The sequence below is a fragment of the Cinclus cinclus genome, chromosome 18, assembly GCF_963662255.1.
Source record: "Cinclus cinclus chromosome 18, bCinCin1.1, whole genome shotgun sequence".
NCBI lineage: Eukaryota > Metazoa > Chordata > Aves > Passeriformes > Cinclidae > Cinclus > Cinclus cinclus.
In genome coordinates, this window is record NC_085063.1 from 2,003,119 (window position 1) to 2,023,462 (window position 20,344).

Genomic DNA, 20,344 nt, shown 5'->3' on the forward strand with positions numbered 1-20,344 from the left:
AAGCTGGTGTCAGTCCATACTGTCTGTAGCAAAAAGGAGCTGCAAGGCCACTGGGGTCACTGCTACATAAGATATGGCCCACATTAAGAGGATGCCAAAGTGGTTGTTTACCTGTTTGCTGTCAAGTGTGTGGCCTTCCTGTTGTGCCCAGCATCGTGGTGTGGGTGGGTACTCAGCACAATGCTGGTCTCACGTGCTGCTGCACAGCCTTACAGTCCTTGAACCTTCATGCCTTCATAGCCCTCTACCAACAGCATTTTAGGATGTCAGAACAATCCTAACACCTCCAGCCAACATTCTGCAGAGGTGAACCAGACTGTCTCCACAGTAGTAGGATTATTCTTGATGAGGCAGCATCTATCCTAGGACACCTAGCATCTATCCAGCTCATGCTGCAGCACAGGGGTGATGTTCTCCTACCTGAAGCCAACTCTACCTCCAGAAGGGAAATGGAGAGTCTCACTGCTCCATGCAGCAGTTCCTCCCACATGTCACAGCCCTTTCACTGAGCAACTAATCTTGTGGCTCTCAGGAAGAGGACTGCCCCTCTCTGACACACATTGAAAGGCCAGGAACTGCTAAACCTGAATTGCCATGCCCAAGGATTTCCTGGTGCTGACAGAACCAAGCCTTCCAGAAATGTCCAGTCCTTGTGGTCATATGTTGGAAGATGCTCAAGGACTAACCCAGGGCATGACAACAGCAATGGAAGAGACCTACGTGGAGAGGAGAAGACTTAAGGTAACTAGCAACTCCCCAGAGCAATGTTTTGTACCCTGGGGCCAGTGGATCAAACCAGCCCTTTGATGAAGCTCGTGTCCAAGTGCACTATCAGCATGCGGAGAAAAGACATTTCTTTGCGTGTGTTCTCAAAGATAACGCGAGGGTCGTCGGACTGGCAGCGCAGGCAGTTGGGGGCCATCACCATGGCCAGGTTATTCACATCCATCTTTGTTCTGCCCACATTTGATGGCTGAGCAAAGATCTGCAGATAGCAAGAACACATTCAGATGGAGCAGTGGAAAAGGGCAAGAAAGTCCAAACATGTATCCCATGGAAAGGTGCAAGGAGAACAGACAAAGCTCGCCCAGCGGACAGTGCCCCAAGTGCCACACATCCACAGGGAAGAGCACTGTGCTCTGACACAATGACAGAGCAGCAGCCTTGGCAGACAGGAAACCAACCAGCAGCTTTACAAGATAAGGAACAGGGTTTATTGCTCCCATAAGGAACAAGGCCAGCAAACACCTCTCCATCAGTCCCACCTTAAATACAGATAAGAGGTCTTAAAACCTTGCTGATGGTCCCACCACAGCTGTCCCCCTAACTGTGTTTCACATGCTCCTGGCCCCAGTGCAGAGCTGGGGGGAGGGGGGGCTGCCTACCTGCAGGAAGTGTATGAGGTAACACAGCACCAGTCTGTTGAGCTCCGGCAAAAGCTGCACCACAGCCACAGCAGCATCAGGGTTCTCATAGTTGTTGATACACTCTTTGTAGAACTGCTGGGGGATCACAGGCTCCTCCAGCTCCCGATACCAGAGCTTGAGGAGAGAGGCTGAGCAGAAAGCAGGTGCATGAGAACAGCTCTGGTCACTTCCCCACCCTCTTCAGTGATAAACTTGGCAGTGAGACAGATGGCAGAGAAGGGATTTCTGTGCTTGTGTTGCTTCACGTTAATTCAGTCTTGGCTCCGAAATGCTCAGGCACCCAAACTGACCAGCTAGTGGGAAATACTGGCTGCTACCTACCTGCTTCTCCAGGAAGCAGCTCTGGGGCTGTCTAAAGAAGAGGACAATGAGACCTGAAGGGCTCCCACCACTCTGCCCCGCTTGCACAGACTTACTGCATCAGAGACAGAGGTTCCTCCCCACTCCCAGGGTTTCCTCTATGGGCAGTGTTTGGAAAGGCAGTGAAAAGACACAGAACAAAATCCCAGTCAGTGCAGACAGCCTGTGTACACATTTCCAAGCAGCAGCACATTCATCGAGCTGCTACTGCCCCTCTGCACTACACCATGGCTGAGGCTGCAACAACACACCTGCCACATTCCTGTACCTGGTATGTTGGGGTCACTGAGACTGTTTGGGATTTTCCACTGATCCACCTGCAATTTCAATGCATTGACTTCATCTATGTCACCAGGTATCCTGCAGAGACAGAGAAAATGTCCTTTTGAGAGCGAGCCAGGCAATGTGCTTGGTGGGGCAGCTGACCAGCAAAGCATGGCTCTGAAGCTGCTTCTGGGGCCTCAGGGAGAAGAGAGCAGGGAGAAGGCCTCAGGCACCAGTGGCAGCTACAGCAGCACTTGCTCAGAAAGAAGGGGGTGCCTATTTTTATACACTGTCTTGAAGTGGGGGCTCCCACTAGCTCAGATATAAACTATTGCTGTCCTCAGGAGAGATTATTTTCTATAAACAGGCTTCTTTGCAGCATGTTCAGACCAAAAATGAGCAGCATCTCTGGATAAATATATATATACACACACACATACACACACATCTATCAAAAAAATTATCATTACAAGGCAAAGTTGAGCCTTTTAATGTCTATCTTAAATCAATTTTAGCTACTGAAAAAACTAATTTAAGTCTTAAATGCAAAACAAAACCACACACACAAAGAAAACAGCAAAGAGAACCCAAATCCAAAGCAGAATCCCTCATGTTCATCACACAGATTCTGTGTCTCTCTTGACTCCTTGCGTCTTGTGCAGGACCAAGGTCGATTTGCTGCATTAGATGAGGTGCTCTGACAGGATGCTGGAGCTCCTCCCTCCCCTACATCGGCCAACCACCACTGCCAAATCTGATGAAAGCTCATTGCCATACCTGGGGATGAGCTGTCCACATAGTTAAGTCACACCTACACTACTCCCCTCTGTGCTGACACATGCAAACTGGCTAATGCTACTTCAAGAGGTGATTCCTGAAACCTGGGACAAGTCAGATTTTGTCCAGTCCACAGCAAGTGCTTCTTAGGGAAGAGGAAGCATGTGGAGGTCAATCTTGAATCCTTGGCTTTGAGGACTGACATGTGGGATGCTCAAAAGTAGCACAGCACCCCAAAAGCTCACCTGAAAATCCCCTCAGTCTGTTCCCCTCCCAGGGCCAGGACCTGCTGTGACAGCTGTGTCTGCACCCAGGGCAGCTTGTTCCCCGGGTAAATGTCCTGCTGCCGCAGCATGATTTCCTCCAGGGAGCTGCCGAACAGGGATGGTGTGAGGATGGCATTCCTGGCATGCGTTATCTCTTCCACTGTTGGTTTACGGAGACCCTGAGGACAGAGAAAAGCTTAGTGCAGCCATGGCACAGCCAGGTCAAAGAGGAAGAGTGACCCACCAGGGATGGGGACGGTGAGTGACCAGGGCAGAGAAGGCTGACCCTGCATGTGGTCACCTCATCAGCCTCCCAGCAGCATGGCTTTTGTTCTGCCACCTAAAATCAGGGGTGGTTCTGTTCATCAGGCCCAAGAGGAGCAAAGGAGACCACTTTGAAGAGTTAGGGCTGGTTTTGCAGAGATTCTGTTGCTGTGTTTTACACAGCAAGGGGGCTGCTCCAGCTGTAGCTCCACCTGCTGTGGAAGGCAGTATGGAGCAGAGCCCAGCCCAGCCCTGGCTGCAGTGAGGTCAGCAGAGGGCACCTATACCCCAAGCCAGCATCAGGCAAGTGCTTAGCAACTGGATAGGTGAAAAACAGTCCTTCAGAGGTGGGAATTCAAGGTATTTCCAACTCCAGGGAAAGGTTTGCTCTCAGAGGGGCTAAAACCTGAAAAGTGGGCACCTGTTGCTTCTGACAAATGCCAACACTTGAAAGGGTTTTTGAATATCCTGTGGAAACAGTTTGGCAGATGGCAGGGAGGCCCAGAGGAATTTCCATTAAAAAACCCCCAATGACCAGATCTGGCTTGGGGACCTAGAACTGACAGGCCGAGGTCTTCTACCAGCTTTCAAGGCCACACCCAGAACCGTGCAGAGGGAAGAGAACAAGACTGTCAGATAACGCAGACTCCCCTCTGCACCAGCCATCTCTGCTCTTTGAACTGGGAATGAACAACTCTGCAGTAAAGCAGCTGCACGACCCAGCCCATATAAGCTCTCAGTGCAAAGGGAGCCTCTTCCCTTATCTGAAGAAACAAAATGATGGGTATTCCCTGCACAGACAGCTTTTTTTTATCCTGGAGACAGGTACATGTTGGGCTTGTCTTTGTCCCTGAGGCCAGGAAGGCACAGCAGGCACTGCTGTCTCCCAGGAGGATGGCAGGACCGGGACAGTAGCCCTCTCCCACACATTCACCGGGGAGATGCACTCTGAGCAAGCCTCCCCCACTCACTCTATCTCCATTTCTCATCACTGAATTAGATATAATCACCAGAGTCCCCCAGGCTGCCCCTAGGCCCTGCAGCCAGGGCATCTGCTCACCTTTTTGCCTCCAGTGACGGCTACTTTCTGGAGTTTCCGGTAGCAGTACTTGGCATAGGTGCTAATGGGCAGACCTGGTGGGAAAGAGGAAATCAGTGGTCAGCCCACAGCACCATGAACCCCACACCGAAGCCCTTCAGAGAGCTCCAGCACAGCAGCTCATTCTGGCACAAGCAGCCCTCTCGATACAGAGCATACAGTCAGCCTTCTGTCAGGGAAGGTTTCAGAGTGTTTTAAACCAGTTGATTATTATTTGAGAACTTCAGTTCCTTTGCTAGTGAGAGAGGCGCAGCAGACAAAGATGTGTGGGGACAGAGAGGCAGCACCAGCAGTGACCTCAGGACACAAGAAGATGCATGGGGAGGTGATGGGATCTTATCTTCCCAAAGACCTGCAGAAGGCTTCCTCACGTTCCCTGTCTGCAGCCTTCTCCAACCCAAGCTTGTACCGTGCAGCTCAGGCATGCTCTATGAGACAAAGAAAATGGGACACACCAAAGCTTGGGAACTGCACCTCAAAAGCTGCTGCCCTCCCCAAGAGCACCTGCTCTGCTTGTGTTTGGTTCAGTGAACTCTGAAGGCAAGTGCAGCCACGATTCACAGAGCTAATCCCCCCATGACAGCAAGACAAATGTTTGCAATGACAGAGGAGCACTGATTGCTGAGAGTTTTACCAAAACTGTTGGCCTTTTGTTCTTATTCAAGTAAAACCCAAAACTGCTCACTGAAAACAGCTAATAGATCTGCCCTATTTGATTCCCTGCGAGGCCCAAAGTTTGCAGCACAGTTCAAATACCTGTGGCTGTGAAAGTCTATATTCTGGTCAGATGCTGTGCATTTCACATCAGCCTTTCACACACTCTATGGCTTAGGTGCACTGGCTGGGAGCTTGAAGGTCTTCAAATTCTGTCAAAGCAGAGGGAGGACAAACTCTTCCCAAGCAGAACAATTCCCAGCATTGGGAGATGTGCTGTCCTCCCAGCCAGCAGATAAGCCACAGTCCTTGGCTCCTCTCAATGAAACAAGCACCTCCTGCCTCCATCAATCTGCTTTACAGCTGGAGCAGAGCTTCTCCACACTGCTGGAGCCACACCAGAGGAGGTACAACAGCATTCCCATCTCCCATAGGCAATGGGAAGGAAAGCCAGTTTTAGGAATTTCTCTCTAGGGAATATCAAAAGCAAAATATACACTGTAAAAAAAGTCTGGCTAATCCTAGGCATGACTTACACTGAGAATATCTACAGATTAAAAGGAAACGAAACAAATGAGCTGCCCTGTGATGCTTCACTACCCAGGTTACAGCTTCTGCTGTCTAATGTGAGACACACCCCAAAGTGAGGAGTCGCCTTTCTCAGAGGGGAAGGGAAAGAAGCTGGACTGCGTCTCTGCATCCCAGCAATTTTGCAGGAGACAACGTATTCAAAACTAATAATAAGAAATATTTTTTCACACTGTAATTAGACCATGAAACACATAATCACCCTAAAAGTTTAGCAATGTTTTCAAAAGGAACTGGTGTCTTGCAGATTCTGCATGGCTGATGCATGGGCAGCAGTCAGACACATTTGCTTGAAGCCTGTTTTGTACTTTCCCAGGAAACTCCCCAGTCCCAGGAAAAACCTAAAAAAACCTACATCCAGCACTTCCTGCAGTGAGGCCTCCTGCTCCCATGACAACCATGCTGACCCTCTGACACAATGGGGCCTGTTGGGGTCACACATGAAGCTGACTGAATTTGAAGCAACTGAAAAATAAACTTGGTGCATGCACAAGAGGATGGGGGAGTTATTGCCCATAGACCTGAATGGCCAAAAAAGGGGCAGGAACCCTGTGGAACAGGGTGAGCAGCACTCACCCTGGAGGGCACAGATCAATGGCTCCCAGGCAGCCCCCCTGCTACACAGTAGAAGCCATCTGCCCCAACACAACTGCTCCTGGCTCTGGGGCATGTGCAGAGTGGGATGGGCAACATGGAGAGAGAGATGGAGAAGCCAGGAGGCACACACTGAGCTGCAGGAAGGAACATGAGGGAGAGGAACAGAACTTAGATTTAGCCTTAGCTTTTCCAAACCAACAACCCGTCCCAACCATCTGCTGCTTTCAAAAATGCTCAGCTAGAGACTGACTCCCAGCACTGAGCTCATCATGCACGCTGATGTCTCCCAACACGTGGGCCAGGTACTCCCTCCACAGCCCAGCTCCCACCTCTTGGTGCAGGGCTGGGCAGCTTTGTCTGTGCCACTTGGAAAGGGCTAATCCTGAAGGCAATTCCACTTCTGTGAGCACATAATGAATATGAGTAATCCAAGATGATCTTTTATTCCCTGTGCTATCACGGTAGCCTCAGGAGCTCAGGAACAGATGACTACTAACAGCCCACACAGTGAAAAACAGTTTTCAAAGGAAAATATTTCTCCATATGCCAGCCTAGAAACACACATGTACAGAATCCTAAAGAATATTTCCTTTTAGAAAAAGTTAAAATCCAGACAGGACATGTGCAGGAACACACCTTGTGGAACAGACTTGAATGCTTTTATGGAGAAAAAAAAAAGAAAAAAAAAGTCTTAAAAATGCATCAAACAGTGTGGATTTAGGACATGGCCATGGGATATGTATTTTAGTACTAGAGAAGCTGTTGTCTGGATCTTCCTCCAATCTACCACAGCCTCTTGGATCTCAGCCTGGCACAGCCAGAGCAGGCTCTCAGACCAGGACCCCATCTCACTGCACTCCATAGCACAGGGGTAGCTGCTCCTGAGAAGGTCAGCTGGGCTTGGCACCAGCTGTGCTGGCTTAGATCTGCCCAGGCTCCCCCAATTCACAACACTGCTTTAGCTCCTCTTTCTCACACCACCAGTTCTTCCTCTACATCCCAACAATGCTTCTCAATCACCATTACCTATATGGGAAATGCCATGTTCATCAGCCAGACAAGCCAGCAGCCTGCACCTGTCACCAAGAAACAGATACAGGATGTCTTAAAAATTAGCATCCCTCTTCAAAAAACTCATCAACAGACAGACCTCCCGTCTTTGAATTTGTACCATTTCTTTCTAAACCTCTGTATGCTCTGAACCTGTACGCCACCCTGCTTTGCTGAACCTTTGGGATTCCATTCTGTGCTTCAGGACAGAGCATTCCTAAGCTTGCAGCCCAACACCAAAACCAGGCAGCTTTCAGTTCTGCTGCTATGGCACACGGTGAGAAATTTTCTTCTTGCTTTCCTAGGTAATCTTAAGTTTCTTTCACCCCATTGATCCTTCTTCCCTGCTCCACGTCCAGCTCACATGTCACCATCCCTGCCACACTCAGCCTTGGGCAGGACGTACAGAGCGGGCACAGCACAACTACAGTCAAGTGCTGCTTTGCTCTCTGTCCCTTTCCTGCACACTCCTGATACTGGGAAGTGGTCAGAAACCAAAAAAGGTAACATGTATGTATTTCTGGAAATTCATATACAAGCTGGAAAATGTCCTTTCCTCCTCAAAATGGCTCAATTGGGGCCTCCCCCTGTGCTTGCAGTCAGGGACCTCTCCCCCACGTAAAAAACTTTGCTTTTGGTGACACAATATTCTCTGCTGCTTGATCACTCTGTTCATCACCCTCGCCAGATTCCTCTGCACCTTTCATTTTTGTCACCCTGAAAAATTTTGTATCAACATTGAGCTGTCAGCTCATGATTTGTCTCCTTGTATAAACCCAAAGACCAGCTTACATTCCTGTGGGATCAGCAGACAATCCTCCTTCTGAAAACACAGCATTTATTCCTACCCATTATTCTTCTGCCAACAGGTTATTCATGCATGAAAAGATCTTGCACCACATTTGTATTTCATTTACTCACAGAGAATTAAGCTAGAAGATGAAGACTGCAGAGGTTAAGTGTGGGAAACTTCAGAATTCTTTCTTTGGGTATATGTCAGAGAGTAAATGTTTACTCACCAATGAGCTTCTGGACTGAAGCAATAATGTGTGCGTGTGGGGAATCACTGCTTCAACTCCACTTTTCACTGAAAGATTTACATAGATGCCTACTGATCTTCTATTCAGTTCTGACTGAAGTCGCTACATTTGATTTCTTTATGGATTTCTCTGCTAAATTGCTGCTATAGCATCCATAAGCATCTTAGTATTTCAGAGCCACTAAGAAACTTCTCACAACAGCCTCGCAGCTTCAGGTGCATCTTACCTATCCCTCACACATCTGGAAAGCAAGGCTGGTCAAACAGAAGTAAGTGTTCCACGGAAAAACCTGACCTTTCCAGCGAGAAGCAGAGAGAACCTGGTATGCTCCTGCAAGATTTCCCCTTACTTCAGATGCAGTTCTGAGGTCAGTCTTCAGGAAAAGTCCTCAGAGTTATCAGTCACTGCAAAAAAGCTGTTGTGAACGAGCTGCCAGCCCTGCTGCCTCCTCTGCTGAATGCCTACAGAACAACTCAGAGCCTAGTCCTTGCCAGAGCAGCCTCCTGGGCCAGAAAACAGATAAGAGGAAACAGCTCCAAGCTGTGCCAGGGGACATTTAGACTGGATATAAGTGTTGCAATTACGTTGAGACAGACTGGACTGGCACCACCACCAGTCCTTTATTAGAAAACTTTTCATGCCTTCTTTCAGTGTATTTCTTTCTGACAACTCTGAATCCTTCCCTCATAGGCAGCTTCACACAGTTCTGACTCTTTCTCTCCTCTGCATGACTGGCTAAACACCAAGTTGTTCCTTTCCCAGCCACCTCACCCTGACTGCTCCTCACACAGCACCTTCTTACCTTATCTGTCCCTTGCACGACCACATGTCCCTTACACCTCCTCACAGCACAGCCAGCAGACTCTCAATTAGGCCCTAACCCAAATTGCAACTCACTCTTATAACAGCCAAACTCGTTGGGCAGACACAGATGTTTCCACTCCACAGTAATCGGTACAGCCGTAATTCATCAGGAGAGATCGCCTTCTGTACTATCCTTTCAACCTATCTTCCCACATGTAAGAGAAAATTTCTTCTTTGCAAGGGTAGTCAGGCATTGGAACACAGGCTGCCCAGGGCAGTGGTGGAACCTTCATCCCTGGAAGTATTAAGAAAATGTATGGATGTGGCACTTGTGGACATAGTTTAGTGGCGGCTTTGGCAGTGCTGTGGGAACAGCTGGACTCAATTACTTTAGAGGACTTTTCCAACCTTAATGATTCTGTGATTCTATGAAAGGTAACAGTGTGTGTGACCTGTCATCAGAGCCCCAGCTGAGGCTACACAGGCACAGCTGACTTTCAAGTGCTTCCTTCTGGAAGCACTATCCTGGCATGCCTTTTTCATCACATTTCATATACATATAAAAATATGTATCAGAGACAACATAGAAAATCCTGAGTTGAAAGGGACCTAAAAAGAGTCTAACTGCTGATATTTGTGTTGTGTTTTGTGGTTTTTTTTTAATTTTAAATTTAACATTTGTTTTTAGGTGAAAACTACATCTGTTTTCCTAAGCACACCTCCAGCACATGCAATTTAAACTGGCAATTGCACAGAACAGCCTGCTTAGCACACGGGCAGCACCCCCTACTGAACAGAACAATCTCCATGGAGGTACCTCATAAAGATGTCTTAGTCCCTCTGAGCACAAATAAAATGAATTTGCAAAGGCTCAGAATGGCCTGAACTCTCCTAGACTTGAACAGGAAGGAAAGATCCCTACCAAAAATATACTCCTTCTGTGCAAACAGCAGGTCTCTGCTCTGAATCCCACCAGAGACAGAGAAACAATGAACACTGTTAGTGCAGGAGCTTCAACCCAGGGCTGTCCTCAGCCCTTGCCCTGACTCGCAGCTGCCTCATGACACAGGGTGACATAGCAATGACACAGGGAAGCCACCACAGGGAGCAGCTGTCTGCTGGTGTCAGCGAGGGCTCAGGAATGCAGGAAGCTGGACTCCAGCTCTCAGAGATTAAAAACACTGAAGCCACTTGATATAAACTACTGCCTAAGAGGAATTCACAGGGCTAACTCAAATTTCCTGAAAGCAATATAAAAAATATTGAATGGACTTTGTCTAGTATGACTTTAGTCAGATAAAGCGTTGTCCTGCAGCCAGCAGTTAAATTGAGTCCAGAGGAATGTGCGAGCTCTTGTTCATTCTGCACAGACGCCAGGGCAAGCCCTGGGCTGCAGAGCTCAGAAAATGTGGGCAAGGGAAGCCAATTCTGGAGAGAAAAAGGCAGTGTCCTTTAGTAGGTACCAGCACCCTCCCGGAAGAGCCTCAGGTTAGGCAGTGATTTACAAAATCCATTAATACAACCGAGACAGGCTCTTTTCAACACACTAGCTCACATAGCTTCTAGCACCAGAATATTCTCCAGGAAACTATGTGGCATGCACAAATCAGTTGAATTACAGCCCCAGGTCTGCATCCAATTTAAAATCCCTCACATAACTTGCAAAACTGTGACTGAAAGGGCCCCCACCTGTCCCAAATGCAGCCCAGCTGCCACCCACACTTCTGATCCATGATCTGGTCTAACCCTGCACACCAGCCACCCCAACAGATAAATTTTTCCAAATCTAAGTCTCTGTACTTAAAGAAATGGTCTGATTTTCAGCAGAGCTCAGCATTGCCACCTGCCTGAAGTCAGTGCAGACTTCTCTCTTGGCTCCCTGTGCCTCTCCCTACCTTCATCCTCTGTGTTTTGTTTCCTCTTTTTCCTGGATTTTGTGATCTTCTTGTTTTTCAGATCCACAAGCTCCTTGATGTGCTGGACAACTGAAAATTCAGAAGAGGGTCTGGATTAATGATGTGGCATATACTAAAATACCAAAATCCAGAACTGCCGTTAGATGTGGCAGCCAGTCTGACTCCAGCATAAGAAGCTCTGCAAAAGAAACATCATCTCAGTATCTTGAGTGCTCCTCCTTGCTGCCTGCATTCTGGGCAAAGCTGCAGGGAATGGTTTTGTACAGAAGTGACAAGGGCTGAGAATCTTTAAGAAACTCAGACTAGTGCTGCACACCTGACAGTTCAGCGAAGAAATCCCACATCAAGGCTACAATCATAAAATCAGAAGGCAAATATTGCCAGTGTGGCACTTGACCCTTGGTCTAACCTCTGCCACCATGCTCAGAAGCACGAGCAGAGGAATGCTGAGGCAGAACTCCTGTAGCCACCCTGGAGACTTGGGGGAGCTTCAAACACAGCCTGAAGTCCCCAGAGATCAAGGGGAAAATAATGCTCTGGTTTCTGGCCTGAGATTGGACAAGACACAGTGAGTGTGGCTGAAATAGGGACAAATAGGCCAATAAATACCAGTTAATACTCTCCAGGCTAGCACTTAGCTTTTTTTCTTTTCTTTATCCCCCCTCCCCTCTCCACAGGATTCCATAGCAATTTTAAATTGGGGGTAATAACAGAATATAAGTTGGGCTGCTCCCCAAACTTCAGACAGACAGATAAATTGCATTTCTTCACACTAAAAGCCTGAGTTCTCAAGGATCCCCAAACAGCCAAGACCTGTTCTCAGTGTTTGCAATGGCTCCCTTAAAAAGTTAGATACTAACAATTCTTTTTTTTTTTTTTGCCAGCTCAAGGAACTTAGAAGTAAATTACATCATCAGAGAACCCAGAAAAGCTCTGCCTTTGGCAGAGCTCATTTCAGTGCTGAGGTGAGAACAGTCTGGGGATTTCTTTGTCACACACACAAGCTGGTGGCAGCTTCATCCAACCAATGAAAGGTGATAGGACACTCCTCTCACTGACAGAGCCCACAGCACTAGCTGGGCATGTGTACTGTACCTGTACTTTTCAAACCCAGACAATCCTGACTATGTGACACAACCCACCAAGATGCTGCTGCATACAGAGGGGGTGCATGAGGTACTTACTCTTTTCATCACTGTCGAGGTGGCGATAAATGTAACCTTCCAGGTAAGACTGAAATTTGGGTGATGGGGAGAAAAAGGCCAGACTGATGGCCATCAGTTCCCAGCCCCAGGCCAAGCTTCGGTAGCACGTGTTATCTGTTGTCTGCCTGATCAGCTGTATGTAGAGCTCATCCCGCAACCCTTGCATGCTCCAGCACTTGGTGACTGTGACCAGTGCCACGTGATTGCGGTCCATGCGAGTCTGTCGATCTCCCATGTAGCTCTGCACCAGTTTGAACATCTCACATGCCTCTTTTTTGATGGTCCGGTTGCTAGTGATGAGCATTGGCTTTTTGATGGAGCCACCGTTCCAGGAGAGCATGTTGGAGATGGAGATCCTTCGTCGGAAGATGCCTTGTGTGTGCATGTTCAGGTTTTTGGAAGCCCAATCTGCCATACTGCTCTGGGAGATGGGCTTCCGTAGGGTGTTGTAAGGGAAATGGCAACCCAAACAGCCACCACGCTGGCTGCTGCCCTCCTTCTTGGGCTCCAGCTCTATGCTCTCAGGCTGCAAAGAAGAACAGACATGTTAAAAACAGCTGAGGTGACTTTTTACCCAGCTAGGAAAATTATCCACAGTGAGACATGAAGCTGCCAGCAACTGCACAGTGATGAGTCTGTACAAACATGATTTGGTGTAGAATTGGTGGATGACCCTTGTAGTTCTGCAAGAGCCTGACTGGCACAGCCACACACTAATGCTGTCCCTAAGGGAAGTGCTGGGACATGGAGCAACAGGGCTGAGTGTCCCAGCTGTCAAGAGAGTTTACAGGGACAGGCAGGAGGTGAGCTGATTTCCAGAGCAGCAGCACAGATCTGTGGCACCAAGAACACACCAAGGAAACAAGTATCTGCACTCCTCACCCCTTGGTTCCTATGGAGCTCCAGGAGCCCAGGAGGAGGGTGGGACACTGGTCTACAGTTAGCCCCAGAATACACATAAGTTCTTAGAAGTTTAGGGCAAGTCAGTGTTTCCTTCTTAGTATGGAGGAACTCCTGAATTCGTGACAGAGGCCTCTGCAGTCCAACCCTTTCCTATCTACACCCCACATGTCCCTGCATGTGGATGACAGGATTAGCACACATCACATTCCACCCCTCACTGCCACCCTGGCAATAATTTCTCCTGGTTTTTTACTCTGTTCTTCTTTGAGTTACTCTTCAGCCTCTCTAAATTCTATCAACACACTGACTAAACATCTCTGCCTGCAGTTCTCTGCCATCTCTACATCCTCAGTCTCCTTCAAACCACTTTACCTGCCTGGAGCTGGTTTTTCTCCTATCACCCTATGTGCTTCTTTCTTCAGCATGTTCCTTCTGAGGAATCACCTCCTCATACTATCTCGAGGTTCAGGAAGCTCCAAGTTGTCTCGTCTGCTCTCTCTGAGGCTTCTCTCTCACATCTCATTCACTCAAGTCCCCAGCTGTTATATTTGTACTGACAGTACACAGCCACCTCTGCTTAGCCTGTACCAGAACTTCTGCTCACCCTCCTCCGATACTGAGTTTCCTTGTCTCCCGATTTTCCTCTCTATCGTGCAAGCCCAGCACAGGACATCACTGCTCACTCAAGCCACTTGATGCTATTTTCAGGTAAGGCAGTGATTTTGTTGCCGTATCTTCTACAATTTCTTCCCCTCCTTACTTGGAGTTTTGAGTATTTCTGTGAATATTATTTTATATTTATTGACTCTTTTTGCCCTTACCACAACATTCACCTCTCATCTTCTGGTTCTCCACATTACCACATATGAATTATTTTTCTTCCCTTTCAAGGCCATTCACAGCCTATCCCCATCCCACCATCTCCTGTGCATAATCAAGTTTCAGCTCTCCCTGTCAATGCAAGAGGGTGTAACACAGCCAGAAGACTGGAGAATGGTTTCCTACTATGTCTAAAGAGGCTGTGAAATTAAATTGCTGACCTATTGATAGTAACATGTAAGTCATGTAAACTTGATGTGCCTCTGTGCCTGAAAAGTGGGAAATGTGGGAACCTGATACCAGTTTTCCAAAAGGTTTCAGATGAAAGCAAAGAACTTTTTGATCCAAAATGGCAATAAAGAGAACACATACATATAAATCTGATAGAGCAGTGAGGTGTCAGCCTGGCTTTCAAAGAAAAGGTATACCTCACAGGTCTGCTGGAGCAATCTGGAATAGTCAAGGAGCATTCCCAAGTTTCTTCATGAAAGACTGTACCAGCAAACAGGAGAAAAACCAGAAAAAAATAAGAAGCCTCTTTTCAGCATGGAGGATGGTTATTAGCTCTGCCTCATCAAACTGATACAAAAACTCTGGTTGTTCAAAACAGGAGCAAAATAAGCAGAAGAGTGAGCAAAGAGAAAAAGTGCAAAAGCTCTGGGGGATGTAAAACTATCTACAAAGAAACTAAATCTGAACTAAAACCAGGAAGCAGGAGGTTCCTTCAAATCCAAATAGGAAAAAAGATGGCAAACTAAATCCTGCAGAAGTGCTATGTTAGAGATAAAAACCACTCCCCTTGTGCAAGTGCACAAAAGGGTTCTAAAATAGCTATTTACAACAAGTTGCCAGAGCCACTGACACCAATTTTCTAAATGCTGCTATTACAGGTTCAGGAATTGGGAGGGAGAATAGCGTATGAGGAGCTATTACAAAAAGGAGAGAGAGTAAAAGAGGAATTGTTGTCATGTGGCTATGCAAATTCTGATGCCTGTGTCCCATACCCACCAACTGAGACCATTCCAGTGAAGAAAGTACATATGAGGGAAAGGGTTACCCACAAAAGACATGAGTGACAGTGACATGGTCAGGACAAGCACATTTACCCAAGTAACAGAACAGAGCTACCCACAGTGCTGAGGGCTTGCTGGACATGAGCCCCATCCCACAATTGTCCTTCCTCTCAAACCATTGGCCCAACATAGGGTTTCCACCTGCAAAGTTGTGAAGCTTTATGACCTGTTTGCTATTCTGCAGGAACAGACATGTCTTACCTGCAGCACACCCCTGGATCTAAGCCCCCCCCAGGAGCAGGCTCTGCATGATGACTCTAGCAAATCTAGCAAAGAAAAAACCCAAAACATTTAACATGGCACAGATGGGGAGGTACCTGTGAGGAATGGTGTGTAGCACCTGATGAAGCCAAGCTTGTCTGACTGGTCACATTCTTTTCTAAAGAATCTATTTTCTCAAAAGTTCTCTTCTGCCTCATTGTGTCCTGTGGAACAGCCACATCCCTAATCTCCAGGTCCTGTCTGTACAGAGACCTGTTGCTGGCTGAGACATCATCCCTGGAGCTCCGGCTGATGCATTTTTTCAAGTGTTCAGACTGAAACCTGACCTTGCTGCTCTCTGCTGGGACACTGTTCTCCAGGCTCTCAGCATCCAGGCTGACTTTGCTTCCCCTGCAAGCTGCTGACCTGCCCACCACAGCACGCATCTCAGCAATCACTTTATCATTCAGAGCTGTGAGCTCACTGCTGCTGCCCACAGAGCCAGGTCTTGCTTGACTAGTTCCTTGCCTCCTTCCTTTCCTTTTTCTCAAGCTTGGAGAAGGGCCAGTTGAATAACCAGAATCCTGATGGCTTATACCGGTTGGGTACTCCTGAGTCTGCAGGCTGTTTTGCCGACTGTGGTGGAGTTCCATGTTCTTGAGGACATTGGCTTCCAAGATCCTCCAAGACTGCTTGAAACTGTCCTTTGAAGCAAGCTGACCAGGCAGTTTAGTGGAGGTATCAGCTGTTGCAGCAGAAGAGTGAGAGGGTTTGGTAGATTGGTCAACGTTGACCATATGTTTTATGTATTCTCTGCCAGCTGGGCTGTATTCAGTGGAAGAGGGATTCCTTGCATGCTTCTTTGCAGCTTGTTGTTGTTGCTGCATACTGGGATGCTGCAATAATTTGGTTGGTTGCAGTTGCTTTTTTAAGCTACTGCTTGGTGATCTTGGTGCAGACATCCCACTCACACAAATGCTTTCAGTGTCCATATCTACTGGTGGCTCATCATAAATTGGCAACTCTAAAGATGGCTCATCGTATATAGGTGCAGGAGAGGCATATGTGGGGGATGCAGGCTGAGGGGTTCCTGTCCGGCTCCTTGGAGGTGTTTGGGAAGTAGGACCATTCATCAGCACCAGGCAAAACCCACCACTCTCTGTCTTTTTGATCTGCATAGACTGTTTTGTTTCTGCTGCAGGCATTTGCTTTGTGGCTCCAGGGCTCTGGGACGTGGATCGAGGCTGAGCATATATAGCTGGTTTGGGAAGAGATTTTGGGCTGCTGGGCTTTGGAGCACCCTGCAGCTGAAGAGAACTGTTTGAAAAGCTCTGCATCTGCCTCAAACTGTTCACTTTGACCAACATGGCTGCTTTTGTGCCTGGCAGAGGCTGCCAGTGGGTAGGAGTCTCCCTAAAAGAAAGATAAAAAATACACACAATTATTTAAGAATTGTATTTACTGAAGTACCTTCTACATCTACCCAAATACCAAACTGTTAGCCTCAAAGTGCCTGAATACTCCCCAACTAGTTATATCACCAAGTCATTTTTTCCTGGAGATCCCCCTTGCTGAAACAGAGGAACACTGTTGTTATTCACATAATAAATTTCTAAATCATGAAGGGCAGAACAACGGGATAAAATGACTTCATGATACTATAATCTGTCTGGTATCAGCAGCACTGATACAGGACACAACCTACACTTCTCAAGGCTCAGCAGACAGCATGGCACCCAGAACAATCACCTGAAGACCAGCAAGCCATTCTGGAACATAAAACTCAAGTATTAAATTAGAAAATAATCCCAAATACCTGCCTACACATTATCCACCTATGATGACAGTCCTTCCAGACCATGCTATTTTTTTAATTTAAGTTTCAGATGTGCATTTATTTTGTAGAAAAACCTGTAAGTTCTACGGGAGGTATATGGGGGTGGCCATCCTCCACTCACAGCTTACATTCCCACACAACCTGCCAAGCCTGCAGCCAATCTTGTCCAGATGCACTCGGATCTGGTTCCCTTGGCCACAGCAACTGCTCAGCTCTCATGGCTGTGAGATTCTCCTCTGCTGGGAGTATCCTCTCATCTGTGGTGGTACTCGGGTTGCACCACAACCCAATGTGCCCACTGCAACACCCCAGTTTCCAGGGTACATTCTACAGTGTAACAACAACAACGAGATGTCAGGCTGTGGCCACAGCCAGTCTGTGTTTGTGTGCTCTGAGGAAAAGGGAATGGAAAGGATATTAAACCAGCTGAGCTTCCAGGTTGTTCTGCCTCAAGGCATCACAGTCCCCAGGAAGGTCCACTTGGATCTCACCCTATATTCTGTCCCATCGCCATTTATTTGCTACCAGCCACCACTGGGTGATACCTAAGGGTGTACTGCATATGTTTGATCTCAGACAGGAGATGTTCCCCTAACTAAAACCTTCATAGCCATTTTGCTCTGTTTACACCTTGACCTTGCTCTCCACTCCACACAGCTGACCTGTCCTCTATGGCCTCTATAAGTACTGGCAGACACACCCACCTCTGCTGCACATCCAGAGCTGCCTCCCACCAATGTTAGGCTCTCTTGTGCCTTCTCTGCCAAACCCCAAGATATCTGGACACCCTATATCTCTTGCTCTCTGCTCCTTCTCTCCAGAGTCCTTTCACCTGGCCAGGTGCCAGCCTCCTCCTTCAGCATCGCTGTGGTATTCTGCCTTCCATGATTATCCTGCCAGTGCATCTGCACACCTCCTGCTCTCCCCACACTGTAGTCCAACAGGACACATCTGCCCCACATCACTGTGGGGGTCCTATTTCATGTGGTGCACTCCAGACACCTTCCCCACATGCGCTGTCCCACATCTAATGTCTCACATCTGTTCCCAATCCCTGCCCTCCTAAAGGGGTGGCATGCTCCTTCCCCATCCACTGCTTACTGTATTTTTGGCAAAACATGTTCTCTGTTGGCAATGCATTGTTGTGAATCCCACCTTGACACAATGGCACCGGGAGTGGCACAGACGAGGCTGGCACTGCCCTGCCATGGGTGCGGTGCCTGACTTCTGGCCGGGTCCAAAGGCCTGACCACACTCTGACTGCACTTGCCACACCTCTGCCTTTGCAGGGCTGGCTCCTTTCTCACAACAGAGTCCATGTAGTGGACTGTGCAACTACTCAGGTGTGAGCAGAGAAGGTTGAGAAAGGGCTGTCTTCCTCTGCTTTGCACCCTGGGGCTCCCTCTTGCTCTGGGACCTCCTAAGTATCTCCCACTGAAGCACTGAGGATTTTATTTTGGGGGGCGCCTGACACTACTACAGGATGGTGACACAGCTGCCATAAGGAAGGCCTGTCTTACTCACCCTCCACCTTCTTTCTTTTCACAGCACTGCAGCCCAGTGCTGACCTAAGCCCTATGCCTAGAGCAGCTTGGGAAACACTGACAAATTTGGGATTGGCCTCTCTCCATCTGCCCAAGCCACCATCAAGCACAGCCCCTGCTCTCCCACTCCTGTATAGCCCTCAGTTGCTTGTCCTCCACATGCTTCTTCCTGGGGTGTGACACCTAGAGCAGGAGTTGAGCACAACGGTGCCAAGTGACGATGCACACAGGGAACCACAGGATGAGGGTGGCATTCATGAGGACATCCGGCTCCACAATCTACCAGGTATTCCTCCCTGGGGGACACAGGGCCTGCTCCTTGCATTAGTGCATCTCTCCTGTCCATGGCCAAGCTCCACTCTCAATTCCAAGCCCTGCCGAAAACCTGGCTCTTCCTCAAAGAGTGCCTGGACTAACAGGAAGAACCAGAACAGCAACACTTGGCAGGCTTATTTAAATGAGGATTTCTGACACCCCCATGGCTGTAACAGTGGCTTGTTTCATGGCACAGAAGAGAGACTGGCAAAGAACAAGCAGGACAGAACCATCCCCAGGCTCCTGACTCAGCAGGCAGACCAAGTGTGTGACTGGGACAAATTTTAGCTCAACCCTACAGCAACTTTCATTGCATCTGGACCAGCACTATCCAGTTGTTGGGTTGTAGGGTAGCAGAGCAATAGCCCAGAGCTGCAGATGTGTTCCACTGCCTTACAAGACCTCCAGTTATGGCAGAGCTGGAAAATAACCTTGTGCTCTGTGGAAAGGTGCTGGATGGCCACATCCCACAAGCCACCTCCTGACACGCAGCATTGCAGGCCCAGCCAGCTGTGCACAGCTGAACCATCCACTCAGCCAAGGCTTGGCAGACCCACCTCAGCCAGGCACAGCATGGCCAGACTTGTGCCCTCCATGCAGGCTCATCACACACTGGTACTGTCTGGCATCAGAAAATCAAACCCCCTGGAACTCAGCCTGAAGCTCTGCCACGTCTTTGCTCAGCTCTGAGCCACAGGGAGGAGCCCCTCTCTGTCCACACTGGCACCACCTCCTGCCCCATCTGTCCCAATCCACACCCACAGAGCAGCACTGGGAACATGCCTGTCGGTCCCTCCTCAGGTGTGGGCCTGGACATCTGCAGAACACCACCAACCTGCCCACCAGAGATGGGCTCCTGCTCCAGCATGGCATTATAACTTTTAGGACCCTGTGGCACTTCAACTGGCAACAACCCCTGCCCCTGCATCTGTGAGAAAGAGTACAGCCCAGATTTTACTCCTCATATGAGTGATGAGGGATTTGATCTGAAAAAGAAAAGAGGATACTGTGCTCATACTCTCCTGCAAAGGCAAGCTACCCAAGTGTGAGCACCAGTAAACCAGAGGGTAAAAGGCACTCCAAAGCACGACAGCTCCTCACTGCCCAGAGTCCCTTCACCAGGCTGCAAGGAAGCCATCCCTCACTTTGGGTCTGTCCAGGACAGGAAGACATGCTGGGCCTTTAGCACAGAGTCGGCCACATGGGTGGGACTCGATGGAGAAAGGCAGGAGCTCTGCACTGGCACAGGACTCTCTCTGCACCTACCCTGAGCCCAGCTGGCAGGACAGCAAGACAAGTTGGACACACAGCCACAGCAAGGCAATGAAGAAGTGGTTCTGC

At 48.4% G+C, this 20,344-nt stretch overlaps 1 protein-coding gene across 1 annotated transcript in view; it reads right to left on the reverse strand.

Annotated features, from left to right (window-relative positions):
* Positions 1 to 780: 780 nt before the first annotated feature.
* The window catches only part of LOC134051528 (rho GTPase-activating protein 39-like), a 54,843-nt gene continuing 35,279 nt past the window's right edge, over positions 781 to 20,344 (reverse strand). Inside the window, 8 exon segments of the mRNA XM_062505323.1 lie at positions 781 to 985; positions 1,386 to 1,555; positions 2,056 to 2,147; positions 3,074 to 3,273; positions 4,419 to 4,492; positions 11,086 to 11,175; positions 12,291 to 12,837; positions 15,403 to 16,720. Coding sequence (XP_062361307.1) covers positions 791 to 985; positions 1,386 to 1,555; positions 2,056 to 2,147; positions 3,074 to 3,273; positions 4,419 to 4,492; positions 11,086 to 11,175; positions 12,291 to 12,837; positions 15,403 to 16,720 — 2,686 coding nt within the window. The 3' untranslated portion in view covers positions 781 to 790.